The 24,082-nt window shown below is 44.8% G+C and overlaps 2 protein-coding genes across 2 annotated transcripts in view; both read right to left on the minus strand.

Annotated features, from left to right (window-relative positions):
• CRTAC1 (cartilage acidic protein 1) overlaps positions 1-24,082 on the minus strand; it is a 541,606-nt gene that overhangs the window by 145,504 nt on the left and 372,020 nt on the right. The gene's annotated exons all lie outside the window — the stretch shown is intronic.
• Positions 1,523-16,235, minus strand: MORN4 (MORN repeat containing 4). The gene is made up of 6 exons (XM_049764369.1): positions 16,099-16,235; positions 6,352-6,446; positions 3,399-3,513; positions 2,933-3,042; positions 2,509-2,701; positions 1,523-2,293 (listed from the first exon to the last, which is right to left on the minus strand). The coding sequence occupies exons 2-5, from the start codon at positions 6,416-6,418 to the stop codon at positions 2,553-2,555; spliced, it is 441 nt and encodes a 146-aa protein (XP_049620326.1). The 5' UTR covers positions 6,419-6,446; positions 16,099-16,235; the 3' UTR covers positions 1,523-2,293; positions 2,509-2,552.

A 24,082-nucleotide genomic window follows, 5' to 3' on the forward strand; every position in this document is an offset into this window, starting at 1 on the left:
CTATTTCTGAGCAGACAGCCAGGAGTAACCCCTGAGCAACGCCGGGTGTGCCCTCCCCGCAAAAAAAAGATTAGGGATCAGAGTGATAGCACCGCGGTAGGGCCTTTACCTTGCATGTGGCATCACAGGACAGACCTTGGTTTAATTCCCGGCATTCCCCAAGGCTGCCAGGAGCGTTTTGTGTGTGTGTGTGTGTGTGTGTGTGTGTGTGTGTGTGTGTGTGTGTGTGTGTGCAGAGCCATGAGTAACCCCTGAGCACAGCTAGGTGTGACCCCACCACCACCACCACAAAAAAACAAAACAAAACAAAACAAAACAACAACAAAAAAAAAAACAAGGATTAGGTAAGTGGCAGCCCAGGGAAAAAATTCTAGAAGTGTGAAGTGGGTGAGAGGAGAGGTAAAAACAGTTCTAGTAAGATATTTTGAAATAATCAGTACATGGGGGCTGGGGAGATAGCATGGAGGTAGTGCGTTTGCCTTGCATGCAGAAGGACAGTGGTTCGAATCCTGGCATTCCATATGATCCTCCACCTAATGTTGAACTGTTTGTTGGTTTTTTTTTTTTGCTTGTTTTTTTTTTTTTTTTTTTTTTAGTGATATTGAACTAGAGGTAGAAAACCTGAGATTTAGCAGATGACTGTGATTATGAAGAAAGTAAGGGGAGGGAATCCAAAAGGCATCAACTTTCAAGTCTGCATATAGGTGTTGGGGCTTATGACCTGGACCCTTCTTTCTGGAACCTTTGTGAGGGCCTTAGCTTGAAGGATAAGTGGAGGGATATAGCAGGGTTGCCAATGAGTAGAATGGTGAGGAGTTCTACTCCTGCTGGTCAGTTGGTCTGATGGGTTTACATTCTTGGATCTGAATGTTTATGAGCACTTGGAGAAAATGATGTTAAGTGCCTGAGCTCAGGGCTAATCTGAGGATAGTAATAGTGCCTCCTTCTCTTGATGTCACATATGTAAGAGGGTCAGGGAATTGCATGTGGCACATATGCTGATGTGAGAACTAGTACTCTACCTATTCTGAAGAAGGGGAACCTAGCCAGAGTGGAGCTGCCACAGGGACACCCTGCAGTTGTAACTTCAACTGGTCTCAGGCACTTTGATGCTCAGGACAAGAACTATACAGAGAAAAGTGCTTCTGGAATCAGGAAGATCAGCACACAGTTCACACTCAGCTCTGGCCCTTTGAGCAATAGGAACCTGTGCTTAAAAGCAATAAAGGGGCCAGAGCAATAGTACCGTATTGTATGTAGTATTTTTGCCTTGCAGGAAGTTGATCTAGATTCAATCTCCAGCACCCCGTTTGGTCCCCTGAGCACCATCCAGAGTGATGCTTGAGCACAGAGCTAGGAGTAAGCCCTGAGCACTGCTGGGTGTGACCCCAATACAATAAATAATAATAATAATAATAATAAATACAATAATAAAGAAATAAAAGCCTCTTCCCCTCTAGAGGTGTTGGGACTTGCAGAGGGTTTAATATTTTTAAGAATGAAGAGCAAGACAATCAAGAAAACAATGGGCAGGTCTGGTGATATTTTATTCGTCATTAACACGTCTACAGTACAATTCAGAGAGTAAATAGAGGCACACGGCTATGATTTCCACCATGATTTGCTTTTTAGGGAACAGTGGGAGTGAGGACAGGTAGGGCTAGGTGGAGGCTTGTTTGGGTCATGGGATAATGGAGACTCCGTGATGAGATGTCTAGGGATCTTGCTGGTGCATGGTGGAAGGGCTCCAGTAAACTGAATGCTCTTTCAGTCCCCTGAACCCAACACCAACTCTACCTAATCCTAAGAAAGTGCAGTGGTCAGACAGTGGTATAGCCAGAGCCCTCCTGATGGCTTCTGCTCTCTCCACGAAGGAGTCTGAAGTGACCCAGAGATGCCCTCCCTATGCCCTGATGTAATAACCACAAGTTGTATGACTGCTTCTGTCTACTTCTTCCTTGACGGTCTCATAAAGGAATCCTAGGCTAGTGGAAGGGAGGAGAGAGCACAGGCAGGGATTCTCGGCTGTGAGAAAGGCAGTGGAGCTGGGAGAGGGAATGGGGGCTCTCACAGAAAGCGAGATGAGTGGTGGTTCTGCCAGACAAAGCAGAAGGCCTGGAAGCAGCAGCAAATGAGGGGCCGTGGAGGACAGCATTGTTCTTGATGGTCACAGGAGTGCTGAACTCTCTAAGCCTCCCTGCATCTTTTCCTTCCATCTCCGGGTAGCCCAAAGCCTTGGCCGTATGCTGGGCTTGGCATCATCTGCCCCTCAAGATGACAGAAGGAAGAGCTTCTGCATGAACACAGAAGACGAAGTAGAAAGCAAGGACAGTTCAGTGCTAGGCCACCCCAGCAGTGAGGAGCAGAGGGTACCACCAAGTGAAAGAAAACTGAACTGGGGACCATGGGTGCAGAGCCAAGGGGTCAGGACTCTGAATTCTTCTGGGATCAAGCTCCATTGGCAGGTGCTGCACACATCCCATAGTCTCTGCTCAGCATCATTCTTACCTCCTTGTGTAGCGGGTCATGTGCTCCCCTGGAGAACCTCCAGGTCAGGCAGTAAGGTTCCGGGCAGACTTGGAGGCACTCTGGGCCCTCTGCACCACCGCAGAACACTTTTCCCGACGCAGCAGTTTGTTGTTTTCAAAGAGACCTTCATTGCGGGGGATGCCGTGGGAGCCGTCGGGGAAAGTCAGCAGACCTTGGAGGATGGATATGATAGAAATGGGGTGAGCAGGGCACTGATGGCCCAGAGACCAGCCTGGAAGGCTGAGGCTGAGGAAGCCTCAACTCTCAACTCCCAAGTCAGTTCTGTGGTGAGGTCACAGGGCATCATTACTGTGCCAGACTGGACAGGCCCAGAATGAGAGGCAGCCAGGTGGCCTCGACCCATGGGCTGCTTCTCACTCCCTCGCCTTCCGGTGTCACTTACCCAAACCGTGGACTCTGCCATTTTTAAACTCCCCCTCGTAGGTCATGTTGTCATATCGAATGAAGACTCCCACACCATGAAACTTGCCCTGGGTGAACTCGCCCTCATACCTGTGCAAACACCAGATGTTAATCAAGAGGGGAGGGTGCTGTCCAATAGCTGAGTTTGATCAAGGAGCAAAGCTGATTCCAGTCCGGGCCCAGCACTGCCCCCCCCCCAACTTTCATGAAGGGGAGAGGTGTAGGCTCTAGAGGAAGTCTGAGCAAGCTCCTCAGCTGGAGGAGAGACCAGCTTGGAAAGGCTCACCTCTCTGTTACTCTGAATTTTAGATCCATTTGTAAAGAAACCAGTCATAGAACTGCTTCCTTCTGCTGTTTTCAGAAGGATAGAGACAAACTCAGCTCTGACCAGGGACTCTGGGAGAGTCCATAGTGGAAGACCAAGAAAGCAGTGAGCCAATACTTACCTTGACCCATCTGAGAAGGTCAGAACCCCAAAGCCATTAAACAGCCCATTCTCAAAATGACCCAGGTAGGTGCCGCCATCTGCAAACATCAGCTGACCAAAACCATGTCTGCGCCCTGAGCAAAGAGAAGGACAGTTATCAGGTCCATTTTCAGTCATATTTCTGCCTCCATCACCCCTCCCTCAAAGGGAGGAAGAGTGATCTTAGCAAGCTAGAGACCTGTGCCTGAAAACCCCTAGAACTTGGGATCCTCCAGTCTTCTGAGAGTGAAGTGCAGGGAGTATGTGGTACTGGGGACTGGACCCACAACCTTGTGCATATAAGGCAAGTGCTCTGCTGCTTGAGTGCCTTCCTGCCATCTTAGTTACAAGCACTGGGTTTGGAACAGGTCTTACAGAGATCCAAGAGATCCAAGAGCACCAGCTCATGTACATAGCACCTCTCCCGTGCCCTCTAGATTCATAATTTTATTCCAGCCTCATGACAGTCTCACGAGGTGGGCACAGCACTCCTATTTCTCTGATCAAGGACCCATGTGGAAATGGGGAGAGACAGGGAGGGACAGACTTACTCGGGATCTCAGAAAAGCAAGATGAGAACAGAGGGCCGCAAGCATAGCAGGCCACCTGACTCTGAGAAGAAAACAAACAGTGCTTTGTGCTGTCAAGCCACTGGACAACCATTAGGTACAACAGCCTCCAGGGTAGCACCAACGTAACCTTGGCCACCTCAGCAGGGCTGATGCCCGCTGTACTGGTGCAGAAACAGAACTGGAGTGGGAGGTCTGGCACATAGGTATCACACATCACACAGGGGCTCTTCTGTGGGACAAAGGGCCCCAAGAATCTCTCCTCAACAAGCAGAAGAGATCACTTAGAGGTAGAGCATCTGCTTGAATCTGAGTTTCAGGCCAGGTAGCACAGGCCCATGCCAACTGCCAGGAGGTACCCCAAAGCCAGGCCCTTCTAAAAAGTTAACAAAAGACCATATGACAGAGGTTTTGGAGGGGCAGGAGGAAAAATTTGGGATGTAGGCAGGCAAGACCTAGAGCCACCTCCCCCACTTTTCCTCCAAATGTTCTAGGACTCAGAGATGCAGGAATCTGCAGTGACAGAACTCAGGGCAAGTCTAGAAATGGGCAGGTGGTTCCTTGCCAAAAGTCAAAGTTGAGCCACTTAGGCACCTTATGGCTCGATAGCGCCCTAGAGCCCAGACATTTCAAAAAGTTAGACCATTTCCAAACTGAACTTCATTTAACTGTTTGCTTACTGGTTAGTCAAAGATACCAAAAAAAAAAAAAAAAAAAGACACTAAAGAACTTTATTATTCCTAAGAGTGGATGCTTATAATGGACGGAGAGCTGTGCCCAGGAAAGTAAAGACAATGAGTGTCATTTGTTTCGGAGTCTGCCATAATTTCTAGATCTTCCTTAATGTATTAAGATTATCTCCTACCCCCATGCACAAAACCAAGGGCAGTCCCTCATCATTGCTGGGAGTGACCTCAAAACCAAAACCAAATCAGATTCACTGGGTTTCCTTCTAAATATTACATGACATCCTACAGATTTACAGTTACTTTTTGTGAGGTTATGCAATTGTAAAATTAAGTATAGGGGTCAGAATGACAGCACAGTGGATAGGGCATTTGCCTTACATACAGCCAACTCAGGTCCGATCTCCAGCAGTCCATATTGTCCCCTATCACTGCCAGGAATGACTCCTGAGCACTGCTGGGTGTGGCTCAAAACCAAAACCAAATCAAAACAAAAGTGTAAAGTTACCTTTTTAAAAATGCATTGGGACCAAGTCATTGCAATCAATTCAGTATTTTGTAATTTATTTATGTGGTTTTGGTTCACAATCAGCTATGCTTAGGAATTGTTCCCAGTGATATTGGAAGAACATGGGGTGCCAGGGATCAACTAAGGCCTCTTGCAAAGTGTGCATTTAGCACATTGAACTTCCCTCTCTGGCCCTATACTTAGCATTCAGATCCATTAAAGATACTCATTTTGGGACCGGACAGATAGCATGGAGGTAGGGTATTTTCCTTGCATGCAGAAGGACGGTGGTTCGAATCCCTGGCATTCCAGCCTGCGAGTGATTTCTGAGCAGAGAACCAGTAGTAATCCCTGAGCGCAGCCGGTGTGACCCCCCAAACCCCCCCCCAAAAAAAAACAAAGATACTCATTTTGTTTGGGAGAGAAGGGTTAGGCTTTTGCCTTGCATATAGCTGACCTTGTTTGATATCTGGCACCTCGTATGTTCTCCCAAACAATGCCAGCCAGTAATGACCTCTGAATACCATGCTAAACCTGAGCACTACTAGGTGTGGCCTCAAAACAAACAAACAAAAATATTTTACTTGGCTGGGCATATCAGCACTTAAAAAAATAACTACTGGGTCAGAAAGATAGCACAGCAGGTAGGCACTTGCCTTGCATGTGGCTGACCTAGGTTTGATCAACAACATCCTATATAGACCCCAGAGCCTGCCAGGAGTGATCCCTAAGTGCAGAGCCAGAGCACTTATGTGAGTAGTTCCAAAACAAACAAACAAACAAGCAAAAACAACTCTCAAATAATCCACCAAAGAATGAAAGAATGGTAAAATCGTAAATTTAGAAATAGGAAGATTTCACTTATTTCTGGAGATTCATTTTAACAATAGCAACTTCAAATTCCCTTATCTATTTTACTTATTTGGGTTTTTTTTTTGGGGGGGAAGGGCATACCCAATGCTGCTTGGGGAATCATGTAGTACTGGGGACTGAATTAAGATTAGCCACATGCAAGTGAATTCCTTTATTTATAATTCTAAAACTGAAGAAAGGAAAGGCACGGTGCAGATTAAATCCTGGAATTAGAAACTCAAACTCATAAGGTTGGTTCACTGATGTATCTGTCATTCACCAATGACAGTCAGCACTGGGTACCAGGGGTCCTCTCACCCTCCTTCCACTCGCCGCGGTACTCCTCTCCACTGGAATAGGTGAAGGAGCCTTTGGTCAGTGTCATGGTGACAGCTTCCAGATCAGGATTGAAACTGCAGAAAACAGGCAGAGGAGAACCATGGTCACAGGGTGGCTGGAGGGAAAGACTTCACATCTGTGGATACCTTTTTTTTTTTTTTTTAAACAAATCACGTTGAGATACTGTCATTCATTCAGAGGCAGCTGATATATTTATTTCTCCATTTATGGGATCTGAGTAGTTACTTCAATGCTTCCAGTTAATGGCATGAGAGCAAAGGAGTGGCAGAGCAGAGGTCTGAGTGCTTAAATGCTGGACTGGGCCTCTTGCTGCTCGTGACCTGCTCTGCCCTCCTAGAGAAACAGCATAGGTTCATGTAGGAGAGGCGAGGCCACATGGAGCAGCTGTCCCACTGACCACAGAGAGAGGGGTGAACTCAGCTCAGATGAGGAAAGGCACCCTCTGAGTCCAGCTCCCATATGTTGGTTCACAACACCATGGCCTGAAGTAATAGTGGTTGTCTTAAGCCACAATGCTTTTGTTGGGGTCTTAGGCATGAGATCATAGGAACTATGGGACAAAAGAGTAATGGGGTTCTGACTAAAAAACATGGGGTAAATAGCAACTAAAAATGAGATTGGCAGTAAGTGAGCATAAAAAAATGTTTCATTATGTCTTTTTTTGGGGGGTGGGGTGGGGAAACACCAGCAGCACTCAGGGATTACTCCTGGATCTACACTCAGAAATTACTCCTGGCAGGCTTGAGGGACTGTATAGGATGCCAGGGATTGAACCTGGATTGGCTGCATGCAAGGCAAATACCTTCCCGCTGAGCTACAGCTCAGGCTTTCATTCTGTCTTTTTTGTTTGATTTTGGTTTTGCCTGTCACAACTGACAATGCCCATGGGCTACTCCCAGCAGCTCTGTGCTCAGGGGACCATGCCTGCATACAAAGCATGCACTCATTACTTTTGAGCTCAGAGAACTTTCACATAGACTTGTTCTAAATCAAGAATCTCCCTGGTAGGGGGCTGGAGCGGTGGCACGGAGTGGTAAGGAATCTGCCTTGCCAGCGCTAGCCTAGGATGGACCACGGTTCGATCCCCTGATGTCCCATATGGTCCACCAAGCCAGAGCGCTGCTGAAGTAGCACTCAAAGATATTCTACAAAAAAGGGAGTGGGGCCGGAGTAGTGGCGCAAGCAGTAGGGTGTTTGCCTTATACACGCTGACCTAGGATGGACTGTGGTTTGATTCCCCTGCATCCTATATAGTCTCCCAAGCCAGGAGTGATTTCTGCGTGCATAACCAGGAGTAACCCCTGAGCATCACTAGGTGTGGCCCGAAAAAAAAAAAAAAGAAAAATCTAAGAATAAAAAAGTTTCCTTTATCACCATAAAAAAAAAATGCAGTTGCCATGTCTGCACATAGATAGCTCTATAGATTCACTCTGTTCTCCAAAGAGATGCATACCAAGCCATAAAAACATGGGTATATAAGCCACATAGCTGAAAGCTGGCAATCTCAGGAGGAGTGAATGGGCCAAGATCCCGCCCTATCAAAGACACACCGATGCACCTAATACCCACAACTGCCACTTTGCCAATGGCCCTGCTTCACCACTCCTCTAAGGCTCTAAGACACCAATCTGACCCAAACTCCAATTATGCTGGTATTTGGGCTGATATCATTAGGACTTTTTTTAAAAAGAGTATTTATTTATTTATTTATTTTGGTTTTTGGACCACACCTGGCAGCACTCAGGGTTAATCCTGGCTCTGTGCTCAGAAATCACTCTTGGCAGGCTCACGGACCATATGGGATGCTGGTAATCAAACCTGGGTCTGTCTAGGTCAGCCATATGTAAGGCAAATGCCTTACCATTGTGCTATCACTCCAGCTCCTCATCAGGACTCTTTTGGGAGTGAGTGTGGGCACCCTTCTTGTATTTCCACTTTCTTGTACTTCCAAAAGTGCTGGCAGCCAGAAACATACTCCACAAATGCCACAGTATCAGCAATAGTGCTTGCAATTCCTGGACTGCTTGGCCACAAAGGTGGTTGCACAACAACTCTGTTTTCGTTAAATACTGTCATTCCCAAAGGAACACACCAATTTAGATGCCAATGTGTATATGAAGCCACCTTCACAAATGAAGTAACAGAACAGTCAACTGACAACAAGAGTTTACTAAACCAAGGATCCCTGAAGAAAGCTGAGATTGAGGTGCCCTGGACACACCTGAACAGGTGAGTCCAGGTCAACACCGTCGACGCCACTATACTGAGGGCTCTTGAGCACTGCGGGTTCGAAACCAACACTTGAGCAGGTTGGGCGCAGAGGAGCGCATCTCTAGTAAATGAACTCCACCATAAAACGTAGAAAAAAACCCACACAGCGAGTGAGACAATAGGGAAACAACACAAGCCAACATTTAAAAATATTAAATGAAGATGGCAGCTCTGATGACCCGAAAAATTCCAACCACTTAATTAGCCTCTCAGATAAGGAGCTTAGAGTAGAAATATGAAGGATGTTCAGAGACTCAAAGAAAGCACAGATCAAGCTGAACAGACCACAAAGACAGAAATCTGAAAACTCCAGACTGAAATAACAGGACTGAAAAACTCAGTAGATGAGTTAACTAAACCTTTTGACAAAGAGTTAATGGCCTCATTGCCAAGGTACAATAATTTTCACAATTTTTGTTTGTTTGTTTTTGGGCCACACCTGTTGGTGCTAGGGGTTTCCTGGCTGTGCTCAGAAATAGCTCCTGGCAGGCTCAGAGAACCACATGGGATGCCAGGAATTGAATCCATGTATGTCCTGGGTAGGCTGCATGCAAGGCAAATGCCCTACTGCTGTGTGCTATTGCTCCGGCCATATTTTCACAAATGTTCTTGTTGCTGTACTTTTTCCCCCTGCCTTCTTTTCTGCCTTCATTGCTTTCTTTCTTTCTTTCTTTCTTTCTTTCTTTCTTTCTTTCTTTCTTTCTTCTTTCTTTCTTTCTTCTTTCTTTCTTTCTTCTTTCTTTCTTTCTTTTTCTTTCTTTCTCTTTCTTTCTTCTTCTTTCTTTTTTCTTTCTTTCTTTCTTTCTTCTTCTTCTTTCTTTCTTTCTTTCTTCTTTCTTCCTTCCTGCCTTCCTTCCTTCCTTCCTTCCTTCCTTCCTTCCTCCTTCCTTCCTTCCTTCCTTCCTCTTTCTTTCTTTCTTTCTTTCTTTCTTTCATTCTTTCTTTCTTTCTTTTTCTTTCTTTCTTTCTTTCTTCTTTCTCTTCTTTCTTTTTCTCTTCTTTCCTTACCTCCCTCCCTCCCTCCCTCCCTCCCTCCCTCCCTCCCTCCCTCCTCCTCCCTCCCTCCCCCCTCCTTCCTTCCTTCCTTCCTTCCTTCCTTCCTTCCTTCCTTCTTCCTTCCTTCTTCCTTCCTTCCTTCCTTCCTTCCTTCCTTCCTCCTTCCTTCCTTCCTCCTTCCTTCCTTCCTTCCTCCCTTCTTTCCCTCCCTCCCTCCCTCCCTCCCTCCCTCCCTCCCTCCCTCCCTCCCTCCCTCCCTCCTTTTTCTTTTAAGTACTTATCTCCCACTTACCTGAAAACAAATGCAATATGATCAATTATGTCAACTATGCAATACTTTAAATAAAGTTAATTAAATTTTTTTTTTAAGTTTTTGGGCCATACCTAGTGATGTTCAGGAGTTACTCCTGGCTATGCACACAGAAATCGCTCCTGGCTTGGGGGACCATATGGGACAATGGGGATTGAACCGAGGTCCATCCTGGGTCAGCCACTTGCAAGGCAAATGCCCTACCGCTGTGCTATCACTCCAGCCCCAAAGTAAATACATTTTTTTTTTTTTTTGGTTTTTGGGCCACACCCGGTGTTGCTCAGCGGTTACTCCTGGCTGTCTGCTCAGAAATAGCTCCTGGCAGGCACGGGGGACTATATGGGACACCAGGATTCGAACCAACCACCCTTGGTCCTGGATTGGCTGCTTGCAAGGGCAAACGCCGCTGTGCTATCTCTCCGGGCCCAGTAAATTAATTTTTTAAAAAATTCTTCATACCTCAAAAAAAAAAAAAAAGAGAGGGGGCGGAGCAGTGGCGCTAGGCATAAGGAGTCTGTCTAGCCTAGGACGGACCTTGGTTGGATCCCCAGGTGTCCCATATGGTCCCCCAAGCCAGGAGTGATTTCTGAGCGCATAGCCAGGAGTATCCCCTGAGCGTCACTGGGTGTGGCCCTCACAAAAAACCCAAAACAAACAAAAAACAAAACAAAAACTAGGACTTGAAACCGGAGCGGTAGTGCAAGTCGTAAGGCGTCTGCCTTGCCCACGCTAGTCTAGGACTGACCGCAGTTCGATCACCTCCGGCATCCCATATGGTCACCGGTGCCTGCTAGGAGGGATTTCTGAGCGCAGAGCCAGAAGTAACCCCTGAGCATCACCGGGTGTGGCCCAAAAACAAAAAGACAAAAAAACTTAAAAAAAAAATTGTTCGGGGCCAGAGATAGCATGGAGGTAAGGCATTTACCTTGCATGCAGAAGGTCGGTGGTTCAAATCCTGGCATCCCATATGGTCCCGAGCCTGCCAGGAGTGATTTCTGAGCATAGAGTCAGGAGTAACCCCTGAGCTTGGCCGGGTGTGACCCCCCACCCAAATTGTTCATACCTGAAAGCTTGTGGGTTACTATTTTATTTTATTTTTGTTTTTGGGTCACACCGGTAGCATTCAGGAGTTACTCATGGCTCTGCACTCAGAAATCACTCCTGGCAGGCTTGGGGAACCATATGGGATGTTGGGGATTGAACCCGGGCTGGTCGCGTGCAATGCCCTACTCGCTGTGCTCTGGCCTAATAGATTATTATTCTAAATATAGTCACAGTGTATTAAAACCTCACTGATCTAGAAATGAACCCTAAGTACAGAGCCAAGTATGAGAGCTGAGCACCAGCAGGTGTGATTACAAAACAAAAACAATATCTCCCAGGGAGCCAGGGAAATAGCACAAAAGACTAGAGCATATGCTTTGCCTGCTAGAGTCCTAGGTTCAGTTTTGGAAACTATATAGTACAATCAGAAGCAACCACTGACTACTGAGCACAGAGCCAGGTACCTCCAGTACCACCAGGAGCAATTCCTGAGCACAAAGCCAGGAATAACCTCCAAGTACTGTTCAGTTTTGGAAACTATATAGTACAATCAGAAGCAACCACTGACTACTGAGCACAAAGCCAGGAATAACCTCCAAGTACTGTCATGGGTGGACTCTAAAATAAGTAAAAAATATAATGTGGGGCCGAAGTGGTGGTGCAAGCAGTAAGGTGTCTACCTTGCTCTCGCTAGCCTAGGACGGACCGAGGTTCCTTCCCCTGGTGTCTCATATGATCCCCCAGCCAGGAGCAATTTCTGAGCGCATAGCAAGGAGTAACCCCTGAGCGTCACCATGTGTGGCCCAAAAACAAACAACAAAAAAATTCATTGTCCAATTGAATTTCACAGCTTTATGTCTGCTATTTCCACTTTGCAGATGAGAAAACTAAGGTGCAGGAGTATAAATTAATAAAGGTCACTCAGCTACCACATACAAGTGGGAGTCAGGACAGCAGCCTGTTGGACCCCTGGTCTGAACATGACCTTTTATCATCCAGGCTACCCTGCCTCCATGTGGTGAGAATGTGGTGATATGCTCAATGTATTGCACTCCAGCATTTAGACTCTGCTTCTCTGTGTAATCTTTTGCAAGTCACAGAAGCACCTCCAAGCCTCAGCCTCCTCATCAACAAATTGGAGGTAATATCTCTGTTATTTAAAAGTGGCTGGTAGACTCATTTCAATAAGACATGCAAAAATACCTAGAACAAAGTTTGGACCTGTCCATGAAATGCTACATTATTTTTCTCCCTTCAAGATGGGGCCGGAGAGATATCATGGAGGTAGGGTATTTGCCTTGCATGCAGAAGGTCGGTGGTTTGAATCCTGGCATCCCATATGGTCCCCTGTGCCTGCCAGGAGCGATTTCTGAGTGCAGAGCCAGGTGTGACCCAAAAAACAGAGAGAGAGAGAGAGAGAGAGAGAGAGAGAGAGAGAGAGAGAGAGAGAGAGAGAGAGCAGGTAAGGCTCTTGCTCTGTATACAGCCAACCTGGATTCAGTCCCTATCACAAAATATGGTCATACAAGCCCCAACAGGGGTAATTCCTGAATGCAGAGCTGGAAATAAACTCCTAAGCACTATTGGATGTGATCTCCCTCCAAACATATATACACACAAACCCCAAATGTTAAATGAAACTTTTTGTTGTTGTTTGTTTTGCTTTGGGGCAGCACCTTGCAGTACTCAGGGGTTACTCTTGGCTCTGCACTCAGAAATCATTCCTGGCAGGCTCAGGGGACTATATGGGATGCTGGGGATTGAACCCGGGTCTGTATGCAAGGCAAATGCCCTACTCCTGTGCTAATGTTCCGGAGGATGCTATTTCTGCTATAAATTTTGTTATCAATTCTGATTCTGAAATGTGGAAGCACCAATGTTCATAGTTGAGTTAAATGAGGCAAACAGAAAGTTTCTGTTTTTCCAAATACAAATTAGAACTCTTTATTCCTATCTCTAACATGCTAGAGAATCTAGTACAGCATACTAAATTCTCACTCCCAGTCACTTTTTCTTTTGTTTTTCATTTTCATTTCCCTCTTCTTGCTGAAGAGTTTGGTCACTGCCTACTGTGCCTACTGTTTTTCATGCCCTTGTTTGGAGTTTAAGTATAACTTCTGATGGATATCCCATTACTGACTTGTGTGATGGGAGGCTGACATCTTGCTTAAGCTCCATCTCCTGTATTGAACATCATGATTCCAATTTCTAGAAATTTTTTTGCACACACACCTTAAATCTTTATAGCTTCAGGATTCTCAACAGTTTTATGTTCAGGAATTCCCCTCCCTTCTGCAATGACTTTCCTGTTTTTTATTTGGGAGGTGAGGTTAGGCCACAGCTTGTGGTGCTCAGGGGTTACTACAGGCTTTGCACTCAGATCAGAAATCGCTTCTGGCAGGCTCTAAGGACCTAAGGCTCTAAGGAATACCGGGGACTTGGTTGGCCGAGTGCAAGGCAAACACCTTACCACCTTACCACTGTGCTATTGCTCTGGCCCCAATTTTCTGTTGTGTGTGTGTGTGTGTGTGTGTGTGTGTTTTAATAAGTAGGATCAATGACAGCTGGAACTTTACTGGCCCATGAAGTGGCACAATCTTCTTCATCCAGGCCACTACAAATCCAGGGCCAGAGAGATAGTACAGAGGTTAAGGGACTTGCCTTGGATGCCGTCAACCCTGGTTCAATTCCCATTGCCACAATTGGTGCTCTGAGCAACATGAGGAGGGATACTACAAGCTACAAAGCTCAAAATATGAAGGAACAAAACTGCCCTAGTAAATATTTTAATGAATCAACCAATCATTCTCTTTAACAACTGTTTGTCAAAATGACATGGATTTCCAAGAATGCAAGCATAAATGTCACATGTAGATTCAGGCCATGGTTTGATATATTTGATATCTTTTTTTTTTTTTTTTTGTTTTTGGGTCACACCCGGGTTACTCCTGGCTCTACACTCAGAAATAGCTCCTGGCAGGCTCGGGGTACCATAATGGATACCGGGATTCGAACCACTGTCCTTCTGCGTGCAAGGCAAACACCCTACCTCCGTGCTATCTCTTTGGCACCTATTTAATATCTTCTACATACGTCTAAGTAATTATTATTGACCCTGACTGGGACAGTGTCAGGAGGGGCTTGGGCCACATCTGGTGGTGCTCAGGGCTTATTCCTTGTTCTGTGCTCATGGATCCCTCCTCATGTTGCTCAGAGCACCAATTGTGGCAATGGGAATTGAACCAGGGTTGACGGCATCCAAGGCAAGTCCCTTAACCTCTGTACTATCTCTCTGGCCCTGGATTTTAAATTGTGATTCCTGGAATTAGCCACACTAATTAACAGTTACATAACCACTGATCAAAAAGGAGTTTCAGGGCCGGAGTGATGGTGAAGCAGTAGGGGGTTTGCCTTGCACATGGCTGACCTGGGACGGACCCAGGTTCGATTCCCGGCATCCCATATGGTCTCCCGAGCCTGCCAGGAGTGATTTCTGAGCACAGAGCCAGGAGTAAGCCATGAGTGCCACCTGGTGTGTCCCCCCCCACCAGAGGAGTTTTATCAATAGTTATAGTCATTGAGACAAATCTCAAAATTTTATTTTGGCTGTGGTACAACCAGCAATACTCAGGGCTTACTCCTTGTTCTGTACTCAGGAATCATTCCTGGTGGGCTTCGGAGAATATATATATGATGCCATGGTTGAAACTTTGGTCAGCCACGTAACAAGGCAAATGCCTTTGCTGCTGTACTATCTCTCTGGCCCAAGACAAATCTCAAAGAATTAAAGAACTGCCAAGGGCCATACTTGTAAAGTGGTTAGGATGCATGCCTTGTATATGGTTGATCCCATTTTAGTCTGTACATGATCATCAAGCATCTCTTGGAATGGCTAAGGTAATCCTCATTGAACTGTGGGCCTGATTGTCCACAGCCAGGAATAACCCACACTCTAAAAAAAAAAAAAAAAAAAAAGATAGCCAGTGCTGATGAAATCTGAAGAAAATACTATTTTGATAAGGGATGCAAATGAGTATTTGTGTCTGTTCAAATAATCTCTATTTGACTATAAGAATAATCACTGGTTATCAGAGGGCAGAAAGTAGAAGAGATAGGTACAGCAAAGTAAAGAGGGGTCAACTATACGTTGAAAGATGAAAACCTGACTCTTGTGAATAAGACGTAATCTATACAGTTGTTTTATAGTACTGTACACCGAAAACCAATATAATGTCAAAATCAGTGCTACTTCAAAAACAAAAACAAAGCAAACAAACCTTTTGGTAAAGACAGGTGTCCTTAGAGTTTTGCCTTCATATATACAAATGGAATCCAATCACTAAGTCAAGATTATTCCTGCTTCTAAAGACATACTCACTTTCTGCTTTCTTGATAGGACTGCAGAAGATCAAGCCATGCATATATCTAAAATAAAGGACTGTTTTGTCTCTGTACTCTGATATTCCAACATACTGTAGGTACTGATAGTACAGTTTGTGGGAAAGAGAAATGTCGGGATAGGATTCTATCATAGATCACACACGTTTGTTTTTGTCATAGCCGAGTGTCCCCAGCAGGTTACCCAACAAGCAGTGTGTTCATGCTATTGCAGGTGAACGACCACCTGCTAAAGGAAGGGGGAGGCGTTGTATCCCCAGACCTCCCTTTAGATGTGAGACCCCTTTTCACTAGAGTTCAGGGAGCCAGTCCAGGAGCAGACAAAGCCCTGGATAGCCACGAGGCAACACTTGGTGCCGGCTTTGCCCTCCCCTTCGTCTGGATGATGCTACCCACCCCACTCCATCCCTCCACCCCTAGAAGGCTCCATCCAGCCTCTGCCATCCAGACTGCCACTCCCCTCCGGACGCGGTCCCCATCCATCCACACCAATGGCTGATAACACCAATGCTGGGATCGCTCGGGCTGCAGCGGGGTTTGGGACCCCCGTCGACAGAGCTCTCCAGTCTGTCTGCGCGTCTGGAATGGGGTGTCGTGGGTCCCCAGCTCCTGTCATCTCAGAGACTCAGTCTTTGCATTACCGATCCCTTTAATTTTTCCAGCCCCCTCCCAGCCACGCCGCCAACCTGGACTCGGCCTTTGGAAAAGATGATCACACCCCGGCGCAGGGGTCCAGCGGGCGCCCGGCCCTCGGCTCGGCTGGGCTGCAGCCCCTAAGCCACCTGCCGCTCCCACCTCTTCCATCCGCGCCTGCCCCACTTGACGCCGCCATCCCTGGGCAGCCGCACCTGAGCCCGATCCCCGCTGCCCATTGGCTGTTACCTTGATAACCGCGAGCAACGCCGCTCCCGATTGGTCCAGCTGTGGCTTTGCGCCATCTTTGTGCGGGGCGAGCCCCTGGTCCAGATCCCCTGCTAGGGATGGAGCTGAACCCTTAGGTCCCCCCCACCTCGGCAAGCCGAGATAACTCGCAGAGACAGCTTGCCGAGAATATCAACTCTAAGTCAAACCAAACCAAAAAACCTGTGGCAGAGGCAATAGTGACCACGAATCCCAACGCCTCCAATTGCTGCTCCGCTCTGCACAGCTGTCAGCGGCTGTCACAGGTGTCCTATGGCACCAGGACTGTGCAAGTCCTGCCAAATATCAATGTTATACCTCCCCCACCCCAAGACGCACCATCATTGTGAATGCAGCATGATATTCAATTCTGCCAGGCTAGAAAAATAAGACTAACTCTCAGGACTCCTACTGTCTAAATGTGGAAAAAAGAAAATATTCAATACAAAGAAAAAGTCAAGACTATTAAGGGAAAGCAAGTTCTCTATAAATGAAAAAGAAAAAGCAAATTATTTTCTGAATTGATATTTCTTAATTTGTAGAATAGAAATTTGATGGTGATGGGGGCTGGAGCAATAGCACAGCAGTAGGGCGTTTGCCTTGCAGGAGCTCGACCTGGGACAGGTCTGGGTTTGATTCCCGGCATTCTCATATGGTCCCTCGAGCCTGTAAGGAATGCTTTCTGAGCATAGAGCCAAAAATAACTCCTGAGGACAGCCGGGTGTGCTCCCCCAAAAAAACCAACAAAACAAAACAAAAAAGAAAATGATGATAATAATGACGACAACAAATCCCCAGGTTTTGTCAGAGAGCACAATGTAAAAATCCTGTTTCTGAGGACATTTTAAAGACTTGGTAAGCTTTTTCTTTTTTGTGGTTTTTGGGTCACACCCGGAAGTGCTCATGGGTTATTTCTGGCTCCATGCTCAGAAATTGCTCCTGGCAGGCACGGGGGACCATATGGGATGCTGGGATTTGAACTGATGACCTTCTGCATGAAAGGCAAACGTCTTTTGGTAAGCATTTTGTTGTTGTTGTTGTTGTTGTTGTTTAGTTGATTTTTGCTCATGTGTTACTCCTGGCACTGCGTTCAGGAATCACTCATATTAGTGCTCAGACTATATAGGATACTGAAGATCCAAACAAGGTTGGCTGCATTCAAGCAAGCACTATGCTATCACTACAATCATTGGTAAGCAGTTTTATTAGACTGGTTTCTGTGTTCAGAGCCTGTTTCTGCCACTGACTCAGCCTGACTTTGAGCAAATTATTAAATTCTCTATCCTATAAAATGAGATTAGGCTAACAGATATATAAGATTCAATCCAGCTTCAATATTCAATGGTTAAGTATAGTAAACTATATGATACTGAGTAGAGATATATAATTATGGAAGTTTAAAAAATAGAGTGTTGGGCCCAGAGAGATAGCACAGCGGCGTTTGCCTTGCAAGCAGCCGATCCAGGACCAAAGATGGTTGGTTTGAATCCTGGTGTCCCATATGGTTCCCTGTGCCTGCCAGGAGCTATTTCTGAGCAGACAACCAGGCGTAACCCCTGAGCACCGCCGGGTGTGGCCCAAAATCCAAAAAAATAAAAATAAAAAAATAGAGTGTTAAGACAAATCTTTATTAGATCAGAGACTGTGGTCAACTTGTGATGAGAGAAGATAAAAATGAGGGAAAAATATGGTTTGCAAAACATGGTTTCTTGAGTTAGAAAATTGAAAAATTAGAATATATAGGGTGAGAGAGATTAATATAGGGGTAAGCATTAAGAAATGCACATTTTCCTTGCATGTGGCTGTCATATATTTGATACCATGAGTATAGGGGGAGAGAAATGTGTTTTTGTTTGGTTTGGTTTGATTTGGTTTGGGGGACACATCGTGTAGTCAGAGCTTTCTCATGGCTCGGTGCTCAGTAACCACTCCTAGTATGAGGTTATGGAAAATGAATCCTGACCAGCCATGTGCAAGGCAAGTGCCTTGTCCACCAAACTAGTTGTTTCTCTAGCCTCTATCTAGTATTGAACATTTTGAACTTATGAATGTATGAAATAATAAACATGTATATTTAACCACAATAAAAGTGAGTGTTTTGATTGAAATAGCAAAATAATGATGAAATCAATGGGGGGGGTTGTTTAAGGGCCACAGCTGGTGGTAGTCAGGGCTCCTTCTCCATCAGTGCTCAGTGTGGTGCTTGGAATTGAACCTGAATGTCCCACATGGGTTCTAGTGGTTTGAGCTAGGTACACAACTCTGAAATCAGTGTTTTAAGAAAAGTAATCTGAGGCCCGAAGGGAAGTAAGCAGTTAGGGTGCTTGCCTTAAATGCAGATGATTCAGCTTTGAACCCTGTTATTCCAAGTGGTCCTCTGAGCTCTTCCAGGAGTGATTCCTGATCCAGGAGTAACTAAACTCTGAACATCACTGGGTGTGGGTCCAAAACAAAACAAGTAATTTGGCTGTCATATTCAGATGACCTGAGAGACACTTGTGATAGTGGAACTCAGACAGTATAGTCATTAAGATCCTGAGAGTCTCAGATAATGTTGCTAAGATCTTATAAATTTCAAAACGGATGTGGCATCATTAGAGAGAGAAAGATATGGGGAAATTCTAAGACAAGTTTCATAGAGATAGTTAATAAGAAGCAGAATATCAAAAGCATGAAACTAGTCACCCTGAGTAGATCCAACATTGTCACTTATGGGCTATATATGACCATGGATAAATTCTTTTACTCAGATCTTAATGACATAGGCTATAATGCCTGGTACAATTTAATGCATGTAATATATTTAAAACAGTAGAACATGTTTTCATTTGGTATGTGTTGCTTTTCATAGACAATATTGAATGTACTGACCTTTCAGTATGAGGAAAATCAAGTTCAAAGAATTATAGAAATGGGGGCCAGAGAAGGTAAGGCATTTGCCTTTCATGCAGAAGGTTATCTGTTCGAATCCTGGCATCCCATATCCCCGAGGCTGCCAGGAGCGATTTCTGAGCATAGAGTCGGGAGTAACCCCTGAGCAATGCCGGATGTGACCCAAAAACCAAATGAGTCTTGAGGGATTTCCCTAGAGAAAAATTATAGAATTCAAAAGAGAATTATATATCTGGGGGTTTCCTTGACCATAATTTAAAATTCTGGATAAATGAAACAACATCAAAAGATCATCTCTGGGACCGGAGCGATAGCACAGCAGTATGGAGTTTGCCTTGCACGCAGACAGACCCAGATTCAATCCCTGGTATTCCATATGATCCCCGAGCTAGGAGCAATTTCTGAGCACAGAGCCAGGAGTAACCCCTGAGGGCTGCCAGGGGTGACCCAAAAACCAAAAAAAAAAAAAATCTTTGTAGTTTTTCTTCTCTTTTTTTTCTCTCTTCTCTTCTCTTCTCTTCTCTTCTCTTCTCTTCTCTTCTCTTCTCTTCTCTTCTCTTCTCTTCTCTTCTCTTCTCTTCTCTTCTCTTCTCTTCTCTTCTCTTCTCTTCTCTTCTCTTCTCTTCTCTTCTCTTCTCTTCTCTTCTCTTCTCTTCTCTTCTCTTCTCTTCTCTTTACTTCACTCTCTTCCCTTCTCTCCTCTTGTCTCCTCTCCTCTATACACATTGTCTCTCTTGTACCTGAGATACAAGAGGCAAATATTACTTTATTTATTTGCTATATGGATTTGGAAAGTAAATACATGTCTTGTATTAAAAAAGGAAATTGAGGGAGCTGGAGAGATAGCATGGAGGTAAGGCATTTGCCTTTCATGCAGGAGGTCATCGGTTCGAATCCCGGCATCCCATATGGTCCCCCATGCCTGCCAGGAGCAATTTCTGAGCCTGGAACCAGGAATAACCCCTGAGCACTGCTGGGTGTGACCCAAAAACCACAAAAAAAAAAAAAAAAAAAAGGAAATTGAACCATCTATATATAGGGTTTTGCCTAGGACAGACTATTTACTTGGACAAAATGGTTTAAGATATGCCTCTTAAACAATTATGCAAACTATCTTTTAATTTGGTACTTTTAGTAAGCAGTGGCAATAATTTGGTTTCAGAAAGCTGATAAAATATTAGTTACTGTGTGACACTGTGTAAATTCAGACCTCTTATTGGTTACGTTACACTACAACACCTTAAACAACATCAAAAATAAACTCAGCAAGTTTGGAAAAAAAAATAAACAGCATTTTTTTTAAGAAGCTAGGTTTTTTTTTTTTTTTTTTTGGTTTTGGGCCACACCCAGTGGTGCTCAGAAGTAACGCCCCTGCAGACTTGGAGGACCATATGGGATGCTGAGAATCAAACCTGATTTATTGTTCTAAATAAATAAACAAACGATTTAATGTTCTAAATAAATTCAGGAGTGTTTGATCTATTTATTTAAAAAAGATGGGGCTGGCGTGGTGGTACTAGAGGTAAGGTGCCTGCCTTGCCTGCGCTAGCCTAGGATGGACCGCGGTTCGATCCCCCAGTGTCCCATATGATCCCCCAAGCCAGGAGCGATTTCTGAGCGCATAGCCAGGAGTAACCTCTGAGGGTTACCGGGTGTGGCCCAAAACCAAACCAAACCAAACCAAACCAAACAAAAAAGTTATGGGGGACAATAGTACAGAGTGTAGGGCATTTGCCTTGTATGCAGCCAACCTGTATTGATCCTCAGCATCCCATATGGTCCTCTGAGCACTGCCAGGAGTAACTGCTGAGTGCAGAATCAGGAGAAACCCTTGAGCATCATCAGGTGTAGCACAAAAACAAACAAACAAACAAAAAAGGGAGTCAGAGTGATAGCACAGTGGGGAGGGTGTTTGCCTTGCACTCAGTCACCCCGGGTTCAATCTCCAGTATCCCATATGTTCCCCTGAACTATTCACTGCCAGGAATAACCCCTGAACACAGAGCTAGGAGTAACCCTTTAGTATCACTTGGTGTAGGCCTAAACCAAAAACCAACCAAATAAACAAAAAGAATATTATGGGTATTCTTATAGGTACTGCATTGATTCTGTATGGTACATTGGGGAACTATTGCCATTTCTATTATATTAATCCTCCCATTCAATAAACATGAAATGTTAAATTTATTAATGTAATTGTAAATCTAACCCACCAAAAAGGCAGCCAACTAAAAAAGTAATGGAAACATCTGGGAGTGGGAAATAGTAAGTCATAGAAGGAAACCCCCATCTCAGCTACAGTCTGATTTCACATGCAATTGTACTGGGCGGGCAGTCTCGTTGCCCCCTTGCCTATCCCAAGACCTAAGGAAGGGCAGCTGAGGTCATATGACCATGGCCAGAGAAATAAAAACAAAGGACAAAGTAATCATCTGGGTACTATCTGTGGTGAGATCCAGTGATATATTACAGAGCAACAAGCCCAGGCCAAGAGTTATAGATTACAGGGTTCTACTTGTTGATTTTAGACCATAAACTCCACTCTACAGAAAATAGTGGAGGTACACTGGAGGTTTGTAGATGGCACAGGACAGGATCGCATCATCTTACATTAGACCAGGCATTAAGGACTGAATAAGCAATGTCCTTCACCAGTAAAAAGAGTGATATGGATATTGGGAGACCTAAAACCCCTTTCCTTAAGCTGACCAGTAAACTAGAATTTTGCATGCAAATCTTTCATATGAGGGGCCAGAGCAATAGCAGATGGTAGGGCAACAAGGTTTAATCCCTGGCATCCTATATGGTCTCCTGAGCCAGCCAGGCAGACTCAGGATGCCTGAATACAGCCAGATGAGGCCAACACCCCTCCCAAATCCTTCATAGAATATTAAAAAAATCTCTGAGCTCAGGTATAAATTTACCTTTACTGTAATAGAGTCAAGATGGGAACTCAGGTGTCTCTCTGATGCCCAAGTCCATTCTTCTAACCATGACATATCACAATGCATATATGAAAATATTAATGTAAAATTTGGCTGTGATAGTAGGATACAGATTTAAATATGTAAGTTTTCCAACTAACTGCATCCGTCTTCGGATGCTAGCCATCCACACTCAAATCTCAGTTCTTGGGCCGGAGAGATAGCATGGAGGTAAGGCGTTTGTATTTCATGCAGAAGGATGGTGGTTCGAATCCCGGAATCCCATATGGTCCCCCGAGCCTGCCAGGAGCGATTTCTGAGTGTGGAGCCAGGAGTGACCCCTGAGCGCTGCTGGGTGTGACCTAAAAACCAAAAAAAAAAAAAAAAAAAAAAAAGGTCTCACTTCTTGGTGCTTGTAGCTGGAATTGGTCCAGACCATTTCACTTCTGGTTTAAAGTTCTCTGGGCCCTTCACCTGCTTGGTGCCTTCTCTGGTTTTCCAGGCATGTGGTATCTCAATTTCTACTGCTTAACTTTCAATCAAGCAGCTCTTTTCTCTCATTTTCTGTTTCCTTTGGTCCTTGAGCCCCTCTGCTTGATGTAGCCCTCCATCTAATTATATCCTTCCTCTACAAATTATTTATATAGTACTTACCTCATCAGCCACTCAGGGACTTTGCAGATTTTCCGGCCTACCCCTAAACTGCAAGTTCTTATTATGGAATGTGGAACTCTCATTGTGAATTTTTAATTTTTAATTTCACTGTCTTAAAGCACCTTGCTTTAAGCTTGAAAGCAGGGACTATATTTTTCTGCTCTTTTACATTAATGAAAATATACTATTGCATCTTCTGTATTTGATATTTGATGAGTAATGATAGATTTTTTTTATCTCATCAGGCATAGTTTAAGGGATTCCTCCTTTTTAAAATTAGAAAATAAGCACGAGATTCTAGAAATTAACTCAAGTAGTAGTATCTGCAAGACCCTGAGTTCAATATACAGTTATATGGAAAGGAAAGAAAAGAAAAGAAAAGAAAGAAAGAGAGAAAGAAAGAAAGAAAGAAAGGAAGGAAGGAAGGAAGAAAAGAAAGAAGAAAGAAAAGAAAGAAAAAGAAAAGAACAAAAAAGAAAGAAAAGAAAGAAAAACAAAGAAGTAAAGAAAGAAAAAGGAAGAAGTAAAGAAAGAAAGTAAATAAGGAAGGAAAAGAAATAAAGAAAGGAGATGGAGGGGGGAAAGTGAGACAGAGACAAAGAGAAAGAAGTGAGAGAGAGCTAGGATGTAACTCTGTGGTAGAGCTCCTGCTTTGCAGGTGTGAATGGATGATATGGATTTCCATCATAAGTGCATGATCTGTGTTCAAGTGCATCCTCTAGATCATCACAACAATGATAATAAAGGAACAAGGGGAACTACTGGGGGAAAATAAAAAGTATTAAGCATCAGGCCAGGCGTTTCATTAAAGGTAGGAGGACGGGAATTTATGAGTGGGAAGGTGCTTTGGGTCACACCCAGTAGTGCTCAGAGGCTATGCTAACTCTGTGCTAAGGATTGCCTCCTGACTGTCTTTGGGGCACCAGATGTGATGCATCTCCTCTTTCTATACAGTCCGTGTAAAGAACACAGTCTGTGGGCCCGGAGAGATAGCACAGCGGCGTTTGCCTTGCAAGCAGCCGATCCAGGACCAAAGGTGGTTGGTTCGAATCCCGGTGTCCCATATGGTCCCCTGTGCCTGCCAGGAGCTATTTCTGAGCAGACAGCCAGGAGTAACCCCTGAGCACCGCCGGGTGTGGCCCAAAAAACCAAAAAAAAAAAAAAAAAAAAAAAAAAGAACACTGTGTGGTAAGCACCGGGAGGCCTAGGCAAGTTCTTTAACCTGTCATATCGCTCTGCTCCCTTGGGTAAACTAAGTGCACTGCCTGAATCTGGGTCTTTCTGCATATAAAGCATGCAC

The sequence above is a fragment of the Suncus etruscus genome, chromosome 17 (genome assembly GCF_024139225.1).
Source record: "Suncus etruscus isolate mSunEtr1 chromosome 17, mSunEtr1.pri.cur, whole genome shotgun sequence".
Classification (NCBI taxonomy): Eukaryota; Metazoa; Chordata; class Mammalia; order Eulipotyphla; family Soricidae; genus Suncus; species Suncus etruscus.